Raw genomic sequence first — 17,716 nt, forward strand, 5'->3', positions numbered from 1 at the left:
CCGGGCTTATTATCTACGTGGCTCTCCATGGTTCTGATCAGAACTGTCTTATTATCTACGTGGCTCTCCATGGTTCTGATCAGAACTGTCTTATTATCTACGTGGCTCTCCATGGTTCTGATCAGAACTGTCTTATTATCTACGTGGCTCTCCATGGTTCTGATCAGAACTGTCTTATTATCTACGTGGCTCTCCATGGTTCTGATCAGAACTGTCTTATTATCTACGTGGCTCTCCATGGTTCTGATCAGAACTGTCTTAGTATCTACGTGGCTCTCCATGGTTCTGATCAGAACTGTCTTATTATCTATGTGGCTCTCCATGGTTCTGATCAGAACGCTGATGATCTGTCCTAACGTCTGATTCAACCCAAGCATCTCGTTTGGAATATTTTTACATTTCGCGACTGTGGCTCAAGAGGTAGAGCAGGTCGTCCAATGATCCATGGGTCGGCGGTTCGAATCCCGGCTCCTCCTGTCTACAAGTGTCCTTGGGCAAGACACTGAACCCCAAATTGCTCCCGATGTGCTGGTTGGTGCCTTGCATGGCTTCAACCGCAATTGGTGTGTGAATCTATGTAAAGCGCCTTGGATAAAGGCGCTATATAAATGCACCATTTACCACAATTTTACATTTCCAAAGAGAGATCAGACTTATGAGCGCCAGGTAGTCATGGAACATTATAGTCTATACCTCCCGGTTTTGGGGGGAAATGAAGGGCCTTTTCAGAGTAAAATCTCCCTCACCTGCTGGCCACTCTAGCGCCTTTATTTTGAAAAGTCCCGGGGCATATGAAGTGTTAAAAACCCGGAATTAAGAGACGTTCGAGTCGCTTTCTTGACGCTCCACTGTCTGGATGTGTAGCCTGTGTGTGCAGCACTAATTAACCCATTTTGGACTGAGGTCGATTAAAAAAAGGCTTCTAAATCATAATTTCTTTCTGAAAAACCTATGTTTCTATGCAGTGGTGCTCAACCTTTTTCATGTCAAGGACCCCCAGAATTATCTCTATTGGGACACGGACCCCCATCTCAAAAAATGTAGTTCCAGGGACACCCCAGAAGCAAAGATTTGAGTTAAAACATTCACTATGAAAGAATATATTCAAAGATCTGTGCCGCATATTCACAATTTTTAAAAAATAGCAGACCTACAAGCTCGTAGCGCGCCACTCGGTGGCGCGCTATGAGCTTGTACATCTGCTATTTTTCAATAGCTAAATTATAACATAATGTTTAAAACACCAAAAGGGGTACCCGCCCAAAATGAGTTAAATCCTCATCAGAGTCATTAAGCAGAATTAGACTAAAACTATTCAGGGAATTTGAGTCACAGTCGGTTAGAAAAAAAAGAAAAACGACATTAAAATCTATAATTCATTAAATTGCATCGTTATCCACGGGCGTTCCGACAGTGACATTTAATAGCTTGTGTGTCACATCTCCATCTGTTGATTGCAACGGAAGCCAGACAGAGTGAGGGCATTTCCATGCAAATGGTCCATTCTTTTCCTCTTCTTTCCTTTTTTTTTCGCCCACAAATTATCCTTTTGTTAGCGTATATAAGCTGCGATGGGAGCTGGAACGCCACCCGGACGGACCCGGCGCCTCATTCATGACTGGATAGAATGCCCTTTATATCCCATTGATACCTGGAACGCATCCGTGTCACCTAATAGCTTTTAGCTGTTTAAAAAATAGCAGATCTACAAGCTCTTAGCGTGGCACCCGGTGCCGCGCTAAGAGCTTGTAGATCTGCTATTTTAGAAGAAAGACAATTGTGAAAACGTGTGCAAATCTGTTTTCACAGTGAGCGGTTTAAAGTCAAATATTTGCTTCTGGGGGCGGGGGGGTCCCTGGAACAACATATTTTCAGATGGGGGGGTCAGTGGCCAAATTCATATAATTTTGGGGTCCGTGACAAGAAAATGGTTTGAGAACCACTGTTATACAAACATGAGGTTTATCAGTAAACTTGATTTATGATATTTGATATGATTTAGTACTTTATTGTCAGTTCACACTGAAATTTGAAAATTTCGCCCCAGCAGCCAAGTATGCAGAACACATATACACACATTTGACATAAACGCAAAGAACAAAACAATATTACATACATAAAGACATGAAGACAAGAGCAATGTCCACCGCCTAGATTACCCCGTGGCTACTACGACTCCTGATTAAGCCTCAAGGTCGACTGGTGGACAAAGGACCTCTTCAGTCTGACCTTATTGTATGCTGGAACACCATATCTCCTTCCTGAAGGTAGCAACCTATATTCTCCATTTTACAACACATGCTTATTCATAGAAGACGTATTTTTGTAGAATGTGGTCTCAGTGGGTTATGTGAAGCTCTGCTAGTGGCCATGATGATGATGTGTCTCTATTACACTAATCTATCTAACAATGCCTCTGGCAAAGACCCCACGGCCTGGGCAGCCTGCTGTGTGTGTGTGTGTGTGTGTGTGTGTGTGTGCAAGTGCGTGTGTGTGTGCACGCGCACGTATCCGTGCTGTTCTCAATTTCAACTGAGTGGATTAATGCAAACCCACAAAGTTTCATGGAACGCACGCACGCACGCACGCACGCACGCACGCACACACGCACGCACGCACGCACGCACGCACGCACGCACTCACACACACACACAGATTCCACAAACCCCATCTTCTTCTTGTGGTAAATGGCTCTCTCTCTGCTCGCTCTCTGGCCGACTGGCGACTGTTGTTTTTGGCAGCAAATGTCTATTTTAGTTTTAGTCATAATTAGTCTCTTGAATAGTTTTAATTTAGTTTTAGTCACATTTCAGTCACCCGGAATGTTTCAGTGTTAGTCTATATAGTTTTTGTCGACTAAATATCATTGCGAACGCAGTGAGCATTTACTATGAGACCCAGCAGAACATGTCTGTCTGTCTGTCTGTGTGTCTGTGTGTGTGTCACGCTGTAACACCACCCGCCCACCACCAGAGGGCGCAGCTGTATCTCACACAAAAACACACACACACACACACACGCACACACACACACACACAAACACACACACACACACACACACAACTTAACTTTAAAAAAAACTTAACTTAAAAAAAAACTTAAAAAGAAAAAACTTTAAAAAAAACTTAACTTAAAAAAAAATCTTAAAAAAAAAATCTTAAAAAAACAAAAAAAAGAGAACTTAAAAAAAAAAACTTGAAGTACGTAATTTATTCTAATTGTTGTTATTGCAATTTACGAGCTGCGTTCGCTTCCCGCGTTCGCGCGTCTTTGTCGACTAAAATGTATTTTGGCGGTGCCTTGATACCGTCGCAATGGCTGACTTTACACTTGCTGAAAATAGCCGATCTACAAGCTCACAACGTGTCGCAGCGCAGTGTTGTGAGCTTGTAGATCGGCTATTTTCAGCATGCAACCAAGTGTAAGATGACTTATACTGGATCTCTTGTCCACTAGTCCCTTCCTAATATATTAGTCTATTTGTTTACAGAATTTCCAACATATTTATATCTATATTGTTTTCCTTTAGTTTCCATTTTGTTTTTTTGTCAGTGAAAAAAGGTAGTCGATGGACATTTTTCGTCATCGTTGTAGTAGACGAAATCAACACTGCCACCTGGTGGTGTTTGTGGTGATGACACCAATAACCCATGGGCAGAACTAAAGGCTGTTGTTGTTTGTTGTTGTCTGACTCCTGGCAGATTGAAACGTTCACAGTGACTCCTCCATCTGGCTGCTGGAAGCCCCCTGGGGGATGGGATGGGGTGGGGGTTGTCTGACTCCTGGCAGATTGAAACGTTCACAGTGACTCCTTAGCCTCGGTCCCAGGCTCACTTAACTGCGAAAAAGAAGAGCCTGGTCACAACCTAGGACAAATAAGCTATCTAAGGCAGGACTTCCGCCGTGTAACCCCCCCCCCGGAAGTTAACGTTTTTTGACCAATCGCAGCGTTGTGTTACCGAAAATGTATTCCCGCTGAAATGATCATTGGGTGGGGACTAGTAAACACAGCCGCACCGCGTGACGTAGTTATCTTACACGCAACACTTCCGCCACTTCCGCTGATAGTCTTTTCAGCGTAGGTCTTGGCCAGGGTGGTGACTCCTCCATCTGGCTGCTGGAAGCCCCCTGGGGGATGGGATGGGGTGGGGGTTGCCTGACTCCTGGCAGATTGAAACGTTCACAGTGACTCCTCCATCTGGCTGCTGGAAGCCCCCTGGGGGATGGGATGGGGTGGGGGTTGCCTGACTCCTGGCAGATTGAAACGTTCACAGTGACTCCTCCATCTGGCTGCTGGAAGCCCCCTGGGGGATGGGGTGGGGGTTGTCTGACTCCTGGCAGATTGAAACGTTCACAGTGACTCCTCCATCTGGCTGCTGGAAGCCCCCTGGGGGATGGGATGGGGTGGGGGTTGTCTGACTCCTGGCAGATTGAAACGTTCACAGTGACTCCTCCATCTGGCTGCTGGAAGCCCCCTGGGGGATGGGGTGGGGGTTGTCTGACTCTTGGCAGATTGAAACGTTCAGTGACTCCTCCATCTGGCTGCTGGAAGCCCCCTGGGGGATGGGATGGGATGGGGGGGGATAGGGGGCAGGGGGGTTCCTTAACGAGGACGTTCGATTAGCACTCTAACGAGGAGATCTGTGGTGACGGCGGGCTATAACGAGACATGCCAGGGACACGAGGAGGACACACGTATACAAACGCTCTGAAACGTTTTTTAAAAACCCATTCTGGGCGGGAACCCTTTTGTTGTTTTAAGCCTTATGTTATACTTAACATAAGGAAAATAACAGATCTACAAGCTCGTAGATCTGCTTGTAGATCTGCTTTTTTTCTTTTTTTTATCCTGAAAATGTGGCGCAAATCTTTGAATACCGGTGTATATATATTCTTTCAGAGCGAACGTTTTTTAACTCAAATCTTGGTTTCTGGGAGGGTCCCTGGAACAACATATTTTGAGTTTGGGGTCCCGGGGGCCAATTACATAGAATTCTTGGGACTCCTTGATCTGAAATAGTTTGAAAACCATTGACATAGAAACATGAGGTTTTTCAGAAAACTGTTTTGTAGAATCGGACTAGTGAAGAAACACGGGGAAGGTTGCCGTATATTAGATCAGTCGATGGGTCGACTAATATAATATATCGCTCTTCCAAGACAGATTTTGCGCTCTCATTAGAAGGCGGGTGTAAGTGCCATCCAACAGTTTCTCTAGTTTCTACCTTCAGGGAGTTTAACCACCTCGGCTTCGCCGCGGTGGTTAAACTCCCTGTCGGTGAATTATCTCCCGACAACGACCACCTAGCCAGATATTATCCCTTACATATTACACACATAAAGACCCCCAGGAAATGCCTTTTCTTGTTCTTTTTCTTTTTACGGCAGCCCATTTGGGACAAAACACTGTGGAGCGTAACTAGTCATTATGAACGACAGATGTCCACAAAACAGTTTTAATAATTTTAAACCGTTAAACGCACCACGCACCGTCGGAGCTGTGGTGTAGCTGGGGAGGGACTTATGACACGGGAGGGACTTATGTAACGTTTAATCTGCAACTCGTTATTCAATAAAACCTTTTAATGTTTTAAGGTAGAAGAAAACTGTCTAATTCTCCTTCAACCCATTTAGGCCTGGATGTCGAAAAAATGTATTTTTAAAATGTATTTTTTTCGAAAAAGAAAAAAATGAGACGTGATCCTTGGTCTGCCCCGGGGTCTCCTCCCAGTGGGACGTGGTCCTTGGTCTGCCCCGGGGTCTCCTCCCAGTGGGACGTGATCCTTGGTCTGCCCAGGGGTCTCCTCCCAGTGGGACGTGGTCCTTGGTCTGCCCCGGGGTCTCCTCCCAGTGGGACGTGGTCCTTGGTCTGCCCCGGGGGTCTCCTCCCAGTGGGACGTGGTCCTTGGTCTGCCACCCGGGGTCTCCTCCCAGTGGGACGTGGTCCTTGGTCTGCCCCGGGGTCTCCTCCCAGTGGGACGTGGTCCTTGGTCTGCCCCGGGGGTCTCCTCCCAGTGGGACGTGGTCCTTGGTCTGCCCCGAGGTCTCCTCCCAGTGGGACGTGGTCCTTGGTCTGCCCCGGGGGTCTCCTCCCAGTGGGACGTGATCCTTGGTCTGCCCCGGGGTCTCCTCCCAGTGGGACGTGATCCTTGGTCTGCCCCCCGGGGTCTCCTCCCAGTGGGACGTGGTCCTTGGTCTGCCCCGGGGGTCTCCTCCCAGTGGGACGTGGTCCTTGGTCTGCCCTGGGGTCTCCTCCCAGTGGGACGTGATCCTTGGTCTGCCCCCCGGGGTCTCCTCCCAGTGGGACGTGATCCTTGGTCTGCCCCCCGGGGTCTCCTCCCAGTGGGACGTGATCCTTGGTCTGCCCCGGGGTCTCCTCCCAGTGGGACGTGATCCTTGGTCTGCCCCGGGGTCTCCCCCCAGTGGGACGTGATCCTTGGTCTGCCCTGGGGTCTCCTCCCAGTGGGACGTGGTCCTTGGTCTGCCCCGGGGGGTCTCCTCCCAGTGGGACGTGGTCCTTGGTCTGCCCCGGGGTCTCCTCCGGGTGGGACGTGGTCCTTGGTCTGCCCTGGGGTCTCCTCCCAGTGGGACGTGATCCTTGGTCTGCCCCGGGGTCTCCTCCGGGTGGGACGTGGTCCTTGGTCTGCCCCGGGGTCTCCTCCGGGTGGGACGTGATCCTTGGTCTGCCCCGGGGTCTCCTCCCAGTGGGACGTGATCCTTGGTCTGCCCCAGGGTCTCCTCCCAGTGGTCCTTGGTCTGCCCCGGGGTCTCCTCCCAGTGGGACGTGATCCTTGGTCTGCCCCGGGGTCTCCTCCCAGTGGGACGTGATCCTTGGTCTGCCCCGGGGTCTCCTCCCAGTGGGACGTGCCTCGAGGTGCCTCGAGGACCTCCCTATAGGGAGGCCCGAGAGGCATCCCAACCAGATGCCCGAACCACCTCAGCTGGCTCCTTTCCAGGCGAAGGAGCAGCGGTTCTACTCCGAGTCTCTCTCGTGTGTCTGAACTTCTCAACCTATCTCTAAGGGAGATGCCAGCCACCCGTCGGAGAAGCTGCAGCTGCCCATGTATGCTAAATAGATCTGGCTTGTTGTTGACAGTGAGACAATAGCCAGGGGTCCTACTGTGCTTCCTTCCTGACCATACCATATTTGGAGATGTTTGACAATTTGGTAGAGGGGGGTTGAGAGACCACATTTCCCTTTGTTGCCTCTGTCCTGTTTGCTATTTAAGACCCAATGAAATGTACTGTAGTGTGTGTCACTCTCCCAGGCCGGAGGGCCGCAGGAGAGCTGATCTGTATTCTGTACTCTGCAAATAAATATGGACTCCGAAACCTTCATCTATACCTGCCTGCAGTCTGCCTCTGACTTCTTTCTCCTTCAGTTTTAGTACTTGCAAAGTATTTTGCAAGTCAAGTCTTTATGTTTGTCTGTGGGCTAGTATATAGGGAGAGAAAACAGTTCTCCTCTGTTAGCTCATTTACTTCAGTAGATCCGGAGTTTTGCTTTTCTGCTGTTTCTTGCTTTGATTTCCAGATTTACGGAAAAAACAAAAAAGATTGAAAATGGAGATAAGTGGTTTTCTGCAGGACGGCGACAAAATGGAACTCAAATGGACTCTTACAGAGTCTTACATCGTGTATGATAGGAGAAAAAAACAGAAGAAGGGTTTGTGATTTATTTTTTCATCTATATTTTCGTCCCCGGCCTTTGAAAAAAAGCTTCTATTCCATTCTATACTTCTCTATACTTTCCAATTGTCTCTTTTTTTTGTCTCTCTTCGCTTTATTCAGCAGAAAGTTTGTGAAGTTCTGTGAAGAGGCGATCCAAAGGTCACCTCGCTGACAGGAATGTGTTTTCCCTCCTCCGAAAAAAAAAATAAAGTTTTATTTTTATTCAGTCAACGACCCGTTCCTCACTTCATCTCTCTCTCTTCTACCCTAGAGTTACACTTCTGAATAATTCATTCATTTTAGTTTAGATTTTTTCTCAGTTTGGGTAGTTCAGTATGGGCTATAAATGAGACACAGATCTATGTGTGCTGAATGGTGACATTCAGAGAGTCTCGGAGAGATTCTGTCTCTCTCTAGGGGGACGTATACTTTGGTTAGACATACCATTGGTCCGACTGGATTAAGGTTGGTGAGGGGTGCGTTAAAACGACCGGATTAAGGTTGGTGAGGGGTGCGTTAAAACGACCGGATTAAGGTTGGTGAGGGGTGCGTTAAAACGACCGGATTAAGGTTGGTGAGGGGTGCGTTAAAACGACCGGATTAAGGTTGGTGAGGGGTGCGTTAAAACGACCGGATTAAGGTTGGTGAGGGGTGCGTTGAAACGACCGGATTAAGGTTGGTGAGGGGTGCGTTAAAACGACCGGATTAAGGTTGGTGAGGGGTGCGTTAAAACGACCGGATTAAGGTTGGTGAGAGGTGCGTTAAAACGACCGGATTAAGGTTGGTGAGGGGTGCGTTAAAACGACCGGATTAAGGTTGGTGAGGGGTGCGTTAAAACGACCGGATTAAGGTTGGTGAGGGGTGCGTTAAAACGACCGGATTAAGGTTGGTGAGGGGTGCGTTGAAACGACCGGATTAAGGTTGGTGAGGGGTGCGTTAAAACGACCGGATTAAGGTTGGTGAGGGGTGCGTTAAAACGACCGGATTAAGGTTGGTGAGGGGTGCGTTAAAACGACCGGATTAAGGTTGGTGAGGGGTGCGTTAAAACGACCGGATTAAGGTTGGTGAGGGGTGCGTTAAAACGACCGGATTAAGGTTGGTGAGGGGTGCGTTGAAACGACCGGATTAAGGTTGGTGAGGGGTGCGTTGAAACGACCGGATTAAGGTTGGTGAGGGGTGCGTTAAAACGACCGGATTAAGGTTGGTGAGGGGTGCGTTAAAACGACCGGATTAAGGTTGGTGAGGGGTGCGTTAAAACGACCGGATTAAGGTTGGTGAGGGGTGCGTTAAAACGACCGGATTAAGGTTGGTGAGGGGTGCGTTGAAACGACCGGATTAAGGTTGGTGAGGGGTGCGTTGAAACGACCGGATTAAGGTTGGTGAGGGGTGCGTTAAAACGACCGGATTAAGGTTGGTGAGGGGTGCGTTAAAACGACCGGATTAAGGTTGGTGAGGGGTGCGTTAAAACGACCGGATTAAGGTTGGTGAGGGGTGCGTTAAAACGACCGGATTAAGGTTGGTGAGGGGTGCGTTAAAACGACCGGATTAAGGTTGGTGAGGGGTGCGTTGAAACGACCGGATTAAGGTTGGTGAGGGGTGCGTTAAAACGACCGGATTAAGGTTGGTGAGGGGTGCGTTAAAACGACCGGATTAAGGTTGGTGAGGGGTGCGTTAAAACGACCGGATTAAGGTTGGTGAGGGGTGCGTTAAAACGACCGGATTAAGGTTGGTGAGGGGTGCGTTAAAACGACCGGATTAAGGTTGGTGAGGGGTGCGTTGAAACGACCGGATTAAGGTTGGTGAGGGGTGCGTTAAAACGACCGGATTAAGGTTGGTGAGGGGTGCGTTAAAACGACCGGATTAAGGTTGGTGAGGGGTGCGTTAAAACGACCGGATTAAGGTTGGTGAGGGGTGCGTTAAAACGACCGGATTAAGGTTGGTGAGGGGTGCGTTGAAACGACCGGATTAAGGTTGGTGAGGGGTGCGTTGAAACGACCGGATTAAGGTTGGTGAGGGGTGCGTTAAAACGACCGGATTAAGGTTGGTGAGGGGTGCGTTAAAACGACCGGATTAAGGTTGGTGAGGGGTGCGTTAAAACGACCGGATTAAGGTTGGTGAGGGGTGCGTTAAAACGACCGGATTAAGGTTGGTGAGGGGTGCGTTAAAACGACCGGATTAAGGTTGGTGAGGGGTGCGTTGAAACGACCGGATTAAGGTTGGTGAGGGGTGCGTTAAAACGACCGGATTAAGGTTGGTGAGGGGTGCGTTAAAACGACCGGATTAAGGTTGGTGAGGGGTGCGTTAAAACGACCGGATTAAGGTTGGTGAGGGGTGCGTTAAAACGACCGGATTAAGGTTGGTGAGGGGTGCGTTAAAACGACCGGATTAAGGTTGGTGAGGGGTGCGTTGAAACGACCGGATTAAGGTTGGTGAGGGGTGCGTTAAAACGACCGGATTAAGGTTGGTGAGGGGTGCGTTAAAACGACCGGATTAAGGTTGGTGAGGGGTGCGTTAAAACGACCGGATTAAGGTTGGTGAGGGGTGCGTTAAAACGACCGGATTAAGGTTGGTGAGGGGTGCGTTGAAACGACCGGATTAAGGTTGGTGAGGGGTGCGTTGAAACGACCGGATTAAGGTTGGTGAGGGGTGCGTTAAAACGACCGGATTAAGGTTGGTGAGGGGTGCGTTAAAACGACCGGATTAAGGTTGGTGAGGGGTGCGTTAAAACGACCGGATTAAGGTTGGTGAGGGGTGCGTTAAAACGACCGGATTAAGGTTGAAGTTGACCTGAAGTTTCTGTTCTTTTTAGCCTTTTGCCTGTTATTTTTTGTGCTTCATTTTTGGACAGTCCATCACTGTGAATTTTGCACTGCCTGGATGATGTTTGGAGACTTTGGAGTAAATCAAAACCAACAAAATGCAATCAGACAGTTGTCTGATTCTTGGAGCCTTGGCCGTCCGTCAACCTTTATAAATATAGTTCCCATTATGACAGATTGAAAAGAACTTTTTTATTTAACCACTTGAACCGCCGTGTCTCCATTCTGGTGGGGAACATTCCACGCACGCACGCACGCACGCACGCACGCACGCACGCACGCACGCACGCAGAGAGATAGACACTAAGGCGCGATTGATACTCCTATTTTAGAGCCCAATAAAAGTGGGTTCGGCTCTGTAGAGCCTACAATGTGACGTCATTTGAGGTTCGGGGGGGGTAGTACCGTCCTAAAGTCGGCTCTTCGGTGCTACTGTACATTTCTGACGAGCCGTAATCATTTCGGCACTACAGCGGTAAAATAGGAGTATGAATCGGCCCTAACCCTGCTTCTCTCTCTCTCTCTCTCTCTCACCCCACCCCTTCCCCCTCCCCCTGCCCCCTCACAGGATGATCCCGCCCACCAGCAAGAACTTCCTGGTGAACAACCTGGCGGCGGGCACTGCGTACGACCTGTGCGTGCTGGCCATCTACGACGACGCCATCACGTCCCTGACGGCCACGCGCGTGGTGGGCTGCGTCTCCTTCGCCACGGAGACGGAGTACCTGCGATGCCACTTCATGCAGTCGCAGTTCCTGGGCGGCACCATGATCATCATCATCGGGGGCATCATCGTGGCCTCCGTGCTGGTGTTCATCATCATCCTTATGATACGATACAAGGTATACCGTCTGTCTGTCTGTCTGTCTGTCTGTCTGTCTGTCTGTCTGTCTGTCTGTCTGTCTGCATGCGAAAACGTACGTTTACATTGCCAAAGCAGAAGTCGAACAAGCCAATCAAAATAAAACAATGTATTTACAAATACATTTTGGATATAAATAGGAATTAAACAGAGCTGTGTTACATTAACACTTTGGGTAATTGGATAATACTATCTTGTGAAACTATAAAAAACCCTAACGCATTTTCTGTCAGAGATAGTTATACAATATACATCCATATAGGATACGTTAGCTAGCTTTATACTTTTGATAAACAGTGTACACACACAATCTCTCTCTCTCTCCCCCCCTCTCTCTCCCCCCCTCAACCACACAATCTCTCTCTCTCTCCCCCCCTCTCTCTCCCCCCCTCAACCACACAATCTCTCTCTCTCTCCCCCCCTCTCTCTCCCCCCCTCAACCACACAATCTCTCTCTCTCTCCCCCCCTCTCTCTCCCCCCTCAACCACACAATCTCTCTCTCTCTCCCCCCCCTCAGGTGTGTAACTCGGGCGACAGTGACAAAGGTGGCGGCGGCGGGGGTGTGTCCCTGTCGATGACCAACGTCCACTCCCAGACCAACGGGCAGCAGTCTGGCGGCTGCAGCGTCACACCCAGCTCCTCTAAACACGGCTCCATCGGCGCTGCCGACACCCTCTCGTCTGGGGGAGGGGGAGGAGGGGGAGGAGGGGGAGGGGGCAAGAGGCGCAGCGGAGCATCAGGTACAGTATAGTAGGCCCTGTGTGTCGCATTCGCTGCGTAGTCCAGTTGGGTCCCCAAACATTTTCATGTCAACAAGGACCCCCGAAATCCCGAATGGACATCGTAATTAGCCCCGCACCATGAGCTTGTAGATAACTGTCAAGATTTAGAAGACATTTGTGTAGAATCGTGCTCAGATCTAAATGTGACTAAATTTGACTGAAGGACTGCCATTGGATTTTTTTGAATTTTCGTTTTCTTCACCTCATGTGGAAGCAGGGAATCATAGTTTCAAATTGACATATTGGTTGTTCAGTTTGACCTAGCCCTGGTCCAGTGCTTACAGCGAGTCTCTCTCTGACGCCCTGTGGGAGTCCCAGCTTCCACAGCCGTCTAGCAATTTTCTCACTCCCGTGCGAGGGTTTACAATTCCCAGCAAATAAACAAAACAACGTAACTACTAACCGACACAAAGCCTGCTAGACCTTAAGGTAAATGTCTATTCTCGAAGCTGGGAAGCGTCTCAGGTCCCCCAGCTTCTCTCTAAAATGCACTATTTTAGTCATTAAATAAAATTAATCCAACCAGATCGGCGCAGGCAAAACCCGGAAATGCTGTAGTAGAAAAAATGACTCTTGACGTTGGCGGTCCGGTACATTGCTGTATTAAAATGGCTCAAAGTGCATTTTAGAGAGAAGCTGGGGACCTGAGACGCTTCCCAGCTTCGAGAATAGACTTTTATCAAGGTCTAGCAGGCTTTGTGTCGGTGAGTAGTTACGTCGTTTTGTTTATTTGCTGGGAATTGTAAACCCTCGCACGGGAGTGAGAAAATTGCTAGAGCACAGGGCGTCAGTGAGAGACTCGCTGTAAGCACTGGACCAGGGCTAAGTTTGACCCACCAGTTGTGGAGATATGGCTTATAGAGTAATGTCTTGCAGAAAACAGCGAGTTGAGAAAACAGGCTTGAAAGGTTCGCTTCTGTAGACTCTAACATTACACCTAGCTACATGTTTAAGCATTTATTTCATATTTACATGTCGATTTCAGCTCTGACACTTATTTCAGACATGCTCTAGTATGTGAAGAGTCTGCCTGTGCTATTAAAAGTGTTTCTCCTCTGGTGAAAAGCTGGAATTTGCGCGATGGCAGGCTCTCAGTCAAATCTGGTCAGGTGTTAAAGTGTCAATCTGTGTCATTGTGTCTTGGGTACAGCCCTGGTGTCTGGAGGAGGAGGAGGACGGCCGGAGGCCACCCAGACGCTCTCGTCAGACACCTCCTCGCTGCCCGACTGCTCCACGTCCACGTCGCTCCTCAGCCCGGGGGGGGCAGGGGGAGGAGCCTGGGGGGGTCCGGGTCCCTCCCTCGCTAGTCCCAGCGCCGCCACCGGTGGCGGTCCCCTGGGAGGAGGGGGGTCCGCAGGCGAGCGGGACAAAGGCGGAGGGGTGGACTTCCTGATGGGGGAGCGTTCAACCAGCAGCGCCAGTTCGTCCAACGCCTCTTCTTCGCTGCCCAAGCCCAAGAGGAAGCCGGCGCCCGGCAAGCCCCCCCTCGGGGGGTCCGGCGGGGGTCCCCCTGAAAACCCTCCTCGCCCCTCCTCCTCATCCTCCTCCTGCACCAATGCCTCCATCGTCACCATGCCGACCCTGACGACCACGCCCCACCTGGAGAACCTCAACACCAACCGCAACAACTCCACCTCCCTCAACCAGCCACCACCGCCCCCGCACACCTTCGTCTCCGCCTACTTCTCTGGCCCCTCCCCCTCCCCGAGCCCCCTCCTCATGACCGCGTTCTCTGGCCCCGCCCCCTCCCCTCCCCCCCTCCTCCTCACCTCGCCGCGGTTCAGAAACACGCCCCCCGGTCTTCGTCGCGGCTCCCCCGCCAAGTACCAGACTCTCCCCACAGCCCCCCCTCCCCCCCACGCGGAGGAGGAGGGGCCCCCAGGGGGAGCGAGGTGGGGGGCCGCGGAAGGGAGACCCCCAGGAGGGGGAGCGAGGTGGGGGACCGCGGAGGGGGGGGCCCCAGGAGGGGGAGCGAGGTGGGGGGCTGCGGGGGGAGGCAGCAACAAGGCGGCGTTCGCCTCCCGGAGGTACTCGCTGAGCGAGGAGGAGTGGGGCGGAGGATGGGGAGGGGGAGGCTCCTCCTCCCCCAAGACTCGTGGGGGGGGGCACGGGGGCGGCGGGACGGTGCCCAGATTGGGGCGCATGCTGCGGAGCAAGCGGAGCAAGTCCATGAGCGGCATGCTCCTCCCTAAGGACGACGGGGGGGCGGAGTCAGACAGAGGCGCCGCCGCCGCCGCCGGCACCGATTGGATCCTGGAAAGCACAGTTTGAAACAAACAAACAAAAACAAAACAAAGCAAAAAAAAACAAAGAAAAAAAAAACGGATACGCCCACGATTGTGTTTTACCTTTTGTTTGTTGGCGTTTTTAGGTGTGTGTGTGTGTGTGTGTGTGTGTGTGTGTGTGTGTGTGTGTGTGTGTGTGTGTGTGTGTGTGTGTGTGTGTGTGTGTGTGTGTGCGTGTGTGCGCACGTGCGTGTGTGTGTGTGTGTTTTTACATGTGTTGCGAGAGAGGACTTTACAAATATGTTTGCGTGAGTTTCCTCTCAAAGCGATGTTGTACTATCTAGTTGCCTGGTTGGGTGGATGTCGCAGCACACCCCCCGTCCCCCAAAATAGCAGATCTATAAGCTCACACCGTGTCGCACTGTGACGCGTTGTGCAGCTTTATAGATCTACTATAGGTTAGTTTGCGCGACACCGGCCGACACGCGCAACCGAGTACAACAAATCTGACTTTACAGTTTACCACTTGTGGTGTGTGTGTGTTTGTGTGTGTGTGTGTGTGTGTGTGTGTGTGTGTGTGTGTGTGTGTGTGTGTGTGTGTGTGTGTGTGTGTGTGTGTGTGTGTGTGTGTGTGTGTGTGTGTGTGTGTGTGTGTGTGTGTGTTGGGGGGGATCTCTTAATTTTCTACTATCATTTACTTTCTCTCGTTCTTTCTTTCTCAGCAGTTGTTTTAAGTCCGTAGGGACTTACAGTGTGTTTTAACAGCGGAGCGACAGCCTGGCTCATTTTCCAGAAACGTGCGTTTTTAATTTGTCCATCGACGGGACCCGACAGCAACTACTGGCGACAGCAGGCGAAGAGGCGATGAGGCGATAGTAGGCGATGAGGCGATAGCAGGCGAAAAGGCGATGAGGCGATAGTAGGCGAAGAGGCGATGAGGCGATAGCAGGCGAAGAGGCGATGAGGCGATAGTAGGCGAAGAGGCGATGAGGCGATAGCAGGCGAAGAGGCGATGAGGCGATAGTAGGCGAAGAGGCGATGAGGCGATAGTAGGCGAAGAGGCGATGAGGCGATAGTAGGCGAAGAGGCGATGAGGCGATAGCAGGCGATGAGGCGATAGCAGGCGAAAAGGCGATGAGGCGATAGTAGGCGAAGAGGCGATGAGGCGATAGCAGGCGAAGAGGCGATGAGGCGATAGCAGGCGATGAGGCGATGATTATATAGTCAAAATGTGGGTGGAGGAACGTGGAACGTGGGCCCGAAAACATGATTTTTTTTTGGGACGACATCGTCTGGCGATAGCCAATCAAATTCATGCGTTGCTTTGTTTTTTACACACAAAACAATTATATGTTTACATTGCGTGAACGGGCAATTATGGGCACTAGATTTGCCCGTAAACCTCAAGTTTAGCAGGCATATACAGTTAATATACGGTAATATACAGGTTCGGCCACCGCTGCCACTGCAGATCGTATAAGGGACTGCCCTTAAGTCGGACCTCCCTGTTAGTCCGGCCTGTGCTGCGGGTTACAAATCGCCCGTGCTAGGGGGTTACAAATCGCCCATGCTACGGGGTTACAAATCGTCCATGCTACGGGGTTACAAATCGCCCGTGCCACGGGGTTACAAATCGCCCGTGCTACGGGGTTACAAATCGTCCGTGCTGCGGGGTTACAAATCGCCCGTGCTGTGGGTTACAAATATTAATGGTCGAACTATAGCGGGAGGTCTGGCCGATGCCACGCTACCCCAGAGTCGCCACTGTTTGCCCGCTGTTAAAACGTAAGGGTTAATCTTTTGTTTTTTTTGTTATTTTCAGTTACACCTTGACCAACGGTTGTATTCCATTGTTTTTACACCTTGACCAACGGTTGTATTCCATTGTTTTTACACCTTGACCAACGGTTGTATTCCATTGTTTTTACACCTTGACCAACGGTTGTATTCCATTGTTTTTACACCTTGACCAACGGTTGTATTCCATTGTTTTTACACCTTGACCAACGGTTGTATTCCATTGTTTTTACACCTTGACCAACGGTTGTATTCCATTGTTTTTACACCTTGACCAACGGTTGTATTCCATTGTTTTTACACCTTGACCAAAGGTTGTATTCCATTGTTTTTACACCTTGACCAACGGTTGTATTCCATTGTTTTTACACCTTGACCAACGGTTGTATTCCATTGTTTTTACACCTTGACCAACGGTTGTATTCCATTGTTTTTACACCTTGACCAACGGTTGTATTCCATTGTTTTTACACCTTGACCAACGGTTGTATTCCATTGTTTTTACACCTTGACCAACGGTTGTATTCCATTGTTTTTACACCTTGACCAACGGTTGTATTCCATTGTTTTTACACCTTGACCAACGGTTGTATTCCATTGTTTTTACACCTTGACCAACTGTTGTATTCCATTGTTTTTACACCTTGACCAACGGTTGTATTCCATTGTTTTTATACCTTGACCAACGGTTGTATTCCATTGTTTTTACACCTTGACCAACGGTTGTATTCCATTGTTTTTACACCTTGACCAACGGTTGTATTCCATTGTTTTTACACCTTGACCAACGGTTGTATTCCATTGTTTTTATACCTTGACCAACGGTTGTATTCCATTGTTTTTACACCTTGACCAACGGTTGTATTCCATTGTTTTTACACCTTGACCAACGGTTGTATTCCATTGTTTTTACACCTTGACCAACTGTTGTATTCCATTGTTTTTACACCTTGACCAACGGTTGTATTCCATTGTTTTTACACCTTGACCAACGGTTGTATTCCATTGTTTTTACACCTTGACCAACGGTTGTATTCCATTGTTTTTACACCTTGACCAACGGTTGTATTCCATTGTTTTTACACCTTGACCAACTGTTGTATTCCATTGTTTTTACACCTTGACCAACGGTTGTATTCCATTGTGCTGCAGTCAGTCATTCAGTCCAGTGGATGCTGCAGTCAGTCATTGAGTCCAGTCCAGCTGCAGCCTTGTTGTCTGTCTCTCGTTTTGCGTCCACCGTTATAGCACAAAAGACCAAGGACGGGGTCTCCCACGGGACAATGCAGGGACCCCCACACACATGTCCACTTCCCGAGCCCCACACACACACACATGTCCACTTCCCGAGCCCCACACACACACACATGTCCACTTCCCGAGCCCCGCACACACACGCACATGCACACACACACACACACACACACACACACACACACACACACACACACACACACACACACACACACACACACACAACACACACGACCCCTCGAAAATAACCCCGACAAAACAAAGGAGAAAAAAAGAACATACAAAATGAAAAAAACACAAAGACA

General features: G+C 49.7%; 1 protein-coding gene across 1 annotated transcript; it reads left to right on the plus strand.

The window, feature by feature from the left end:
* Nucleotides 1-11,059: 11,059 nt before the first annotated feature.
* Nucleotides 11,060-14,406, plus strand: LOC306918701 (uncharacterized protein; the record flags this gene model as incomplete). The annotated part of the gene is made up of 3 exons (XM_079531577.1): nt 11,060-11,332; nt 11,871-12,093; nt 13,286-14,406. 3 exons carry the CDS (start codon nt 11,060-11,062, stop codon nt 14,404-14,406), a joined length of 1,617 nt encoding a protein of 538 aa, XP_079387703.1.
* Nucleotides 14,407-17,716: the final 3,310 nt, after the last annotated feature.

Source organism: Electrona antarctica, assembly GCF_951216825.1.
Source record: "Electrona antarctica genome assembly, contig: scaffold_449, whole genome shotgun sequence".
NCBI classification, from domain to species: domain Eukaryota; kingdom Metazoa; phylum Chordata; class Actinopteri; order Myctophiformes; family Myctophidae; genus Electrona; species Electrona antarctica.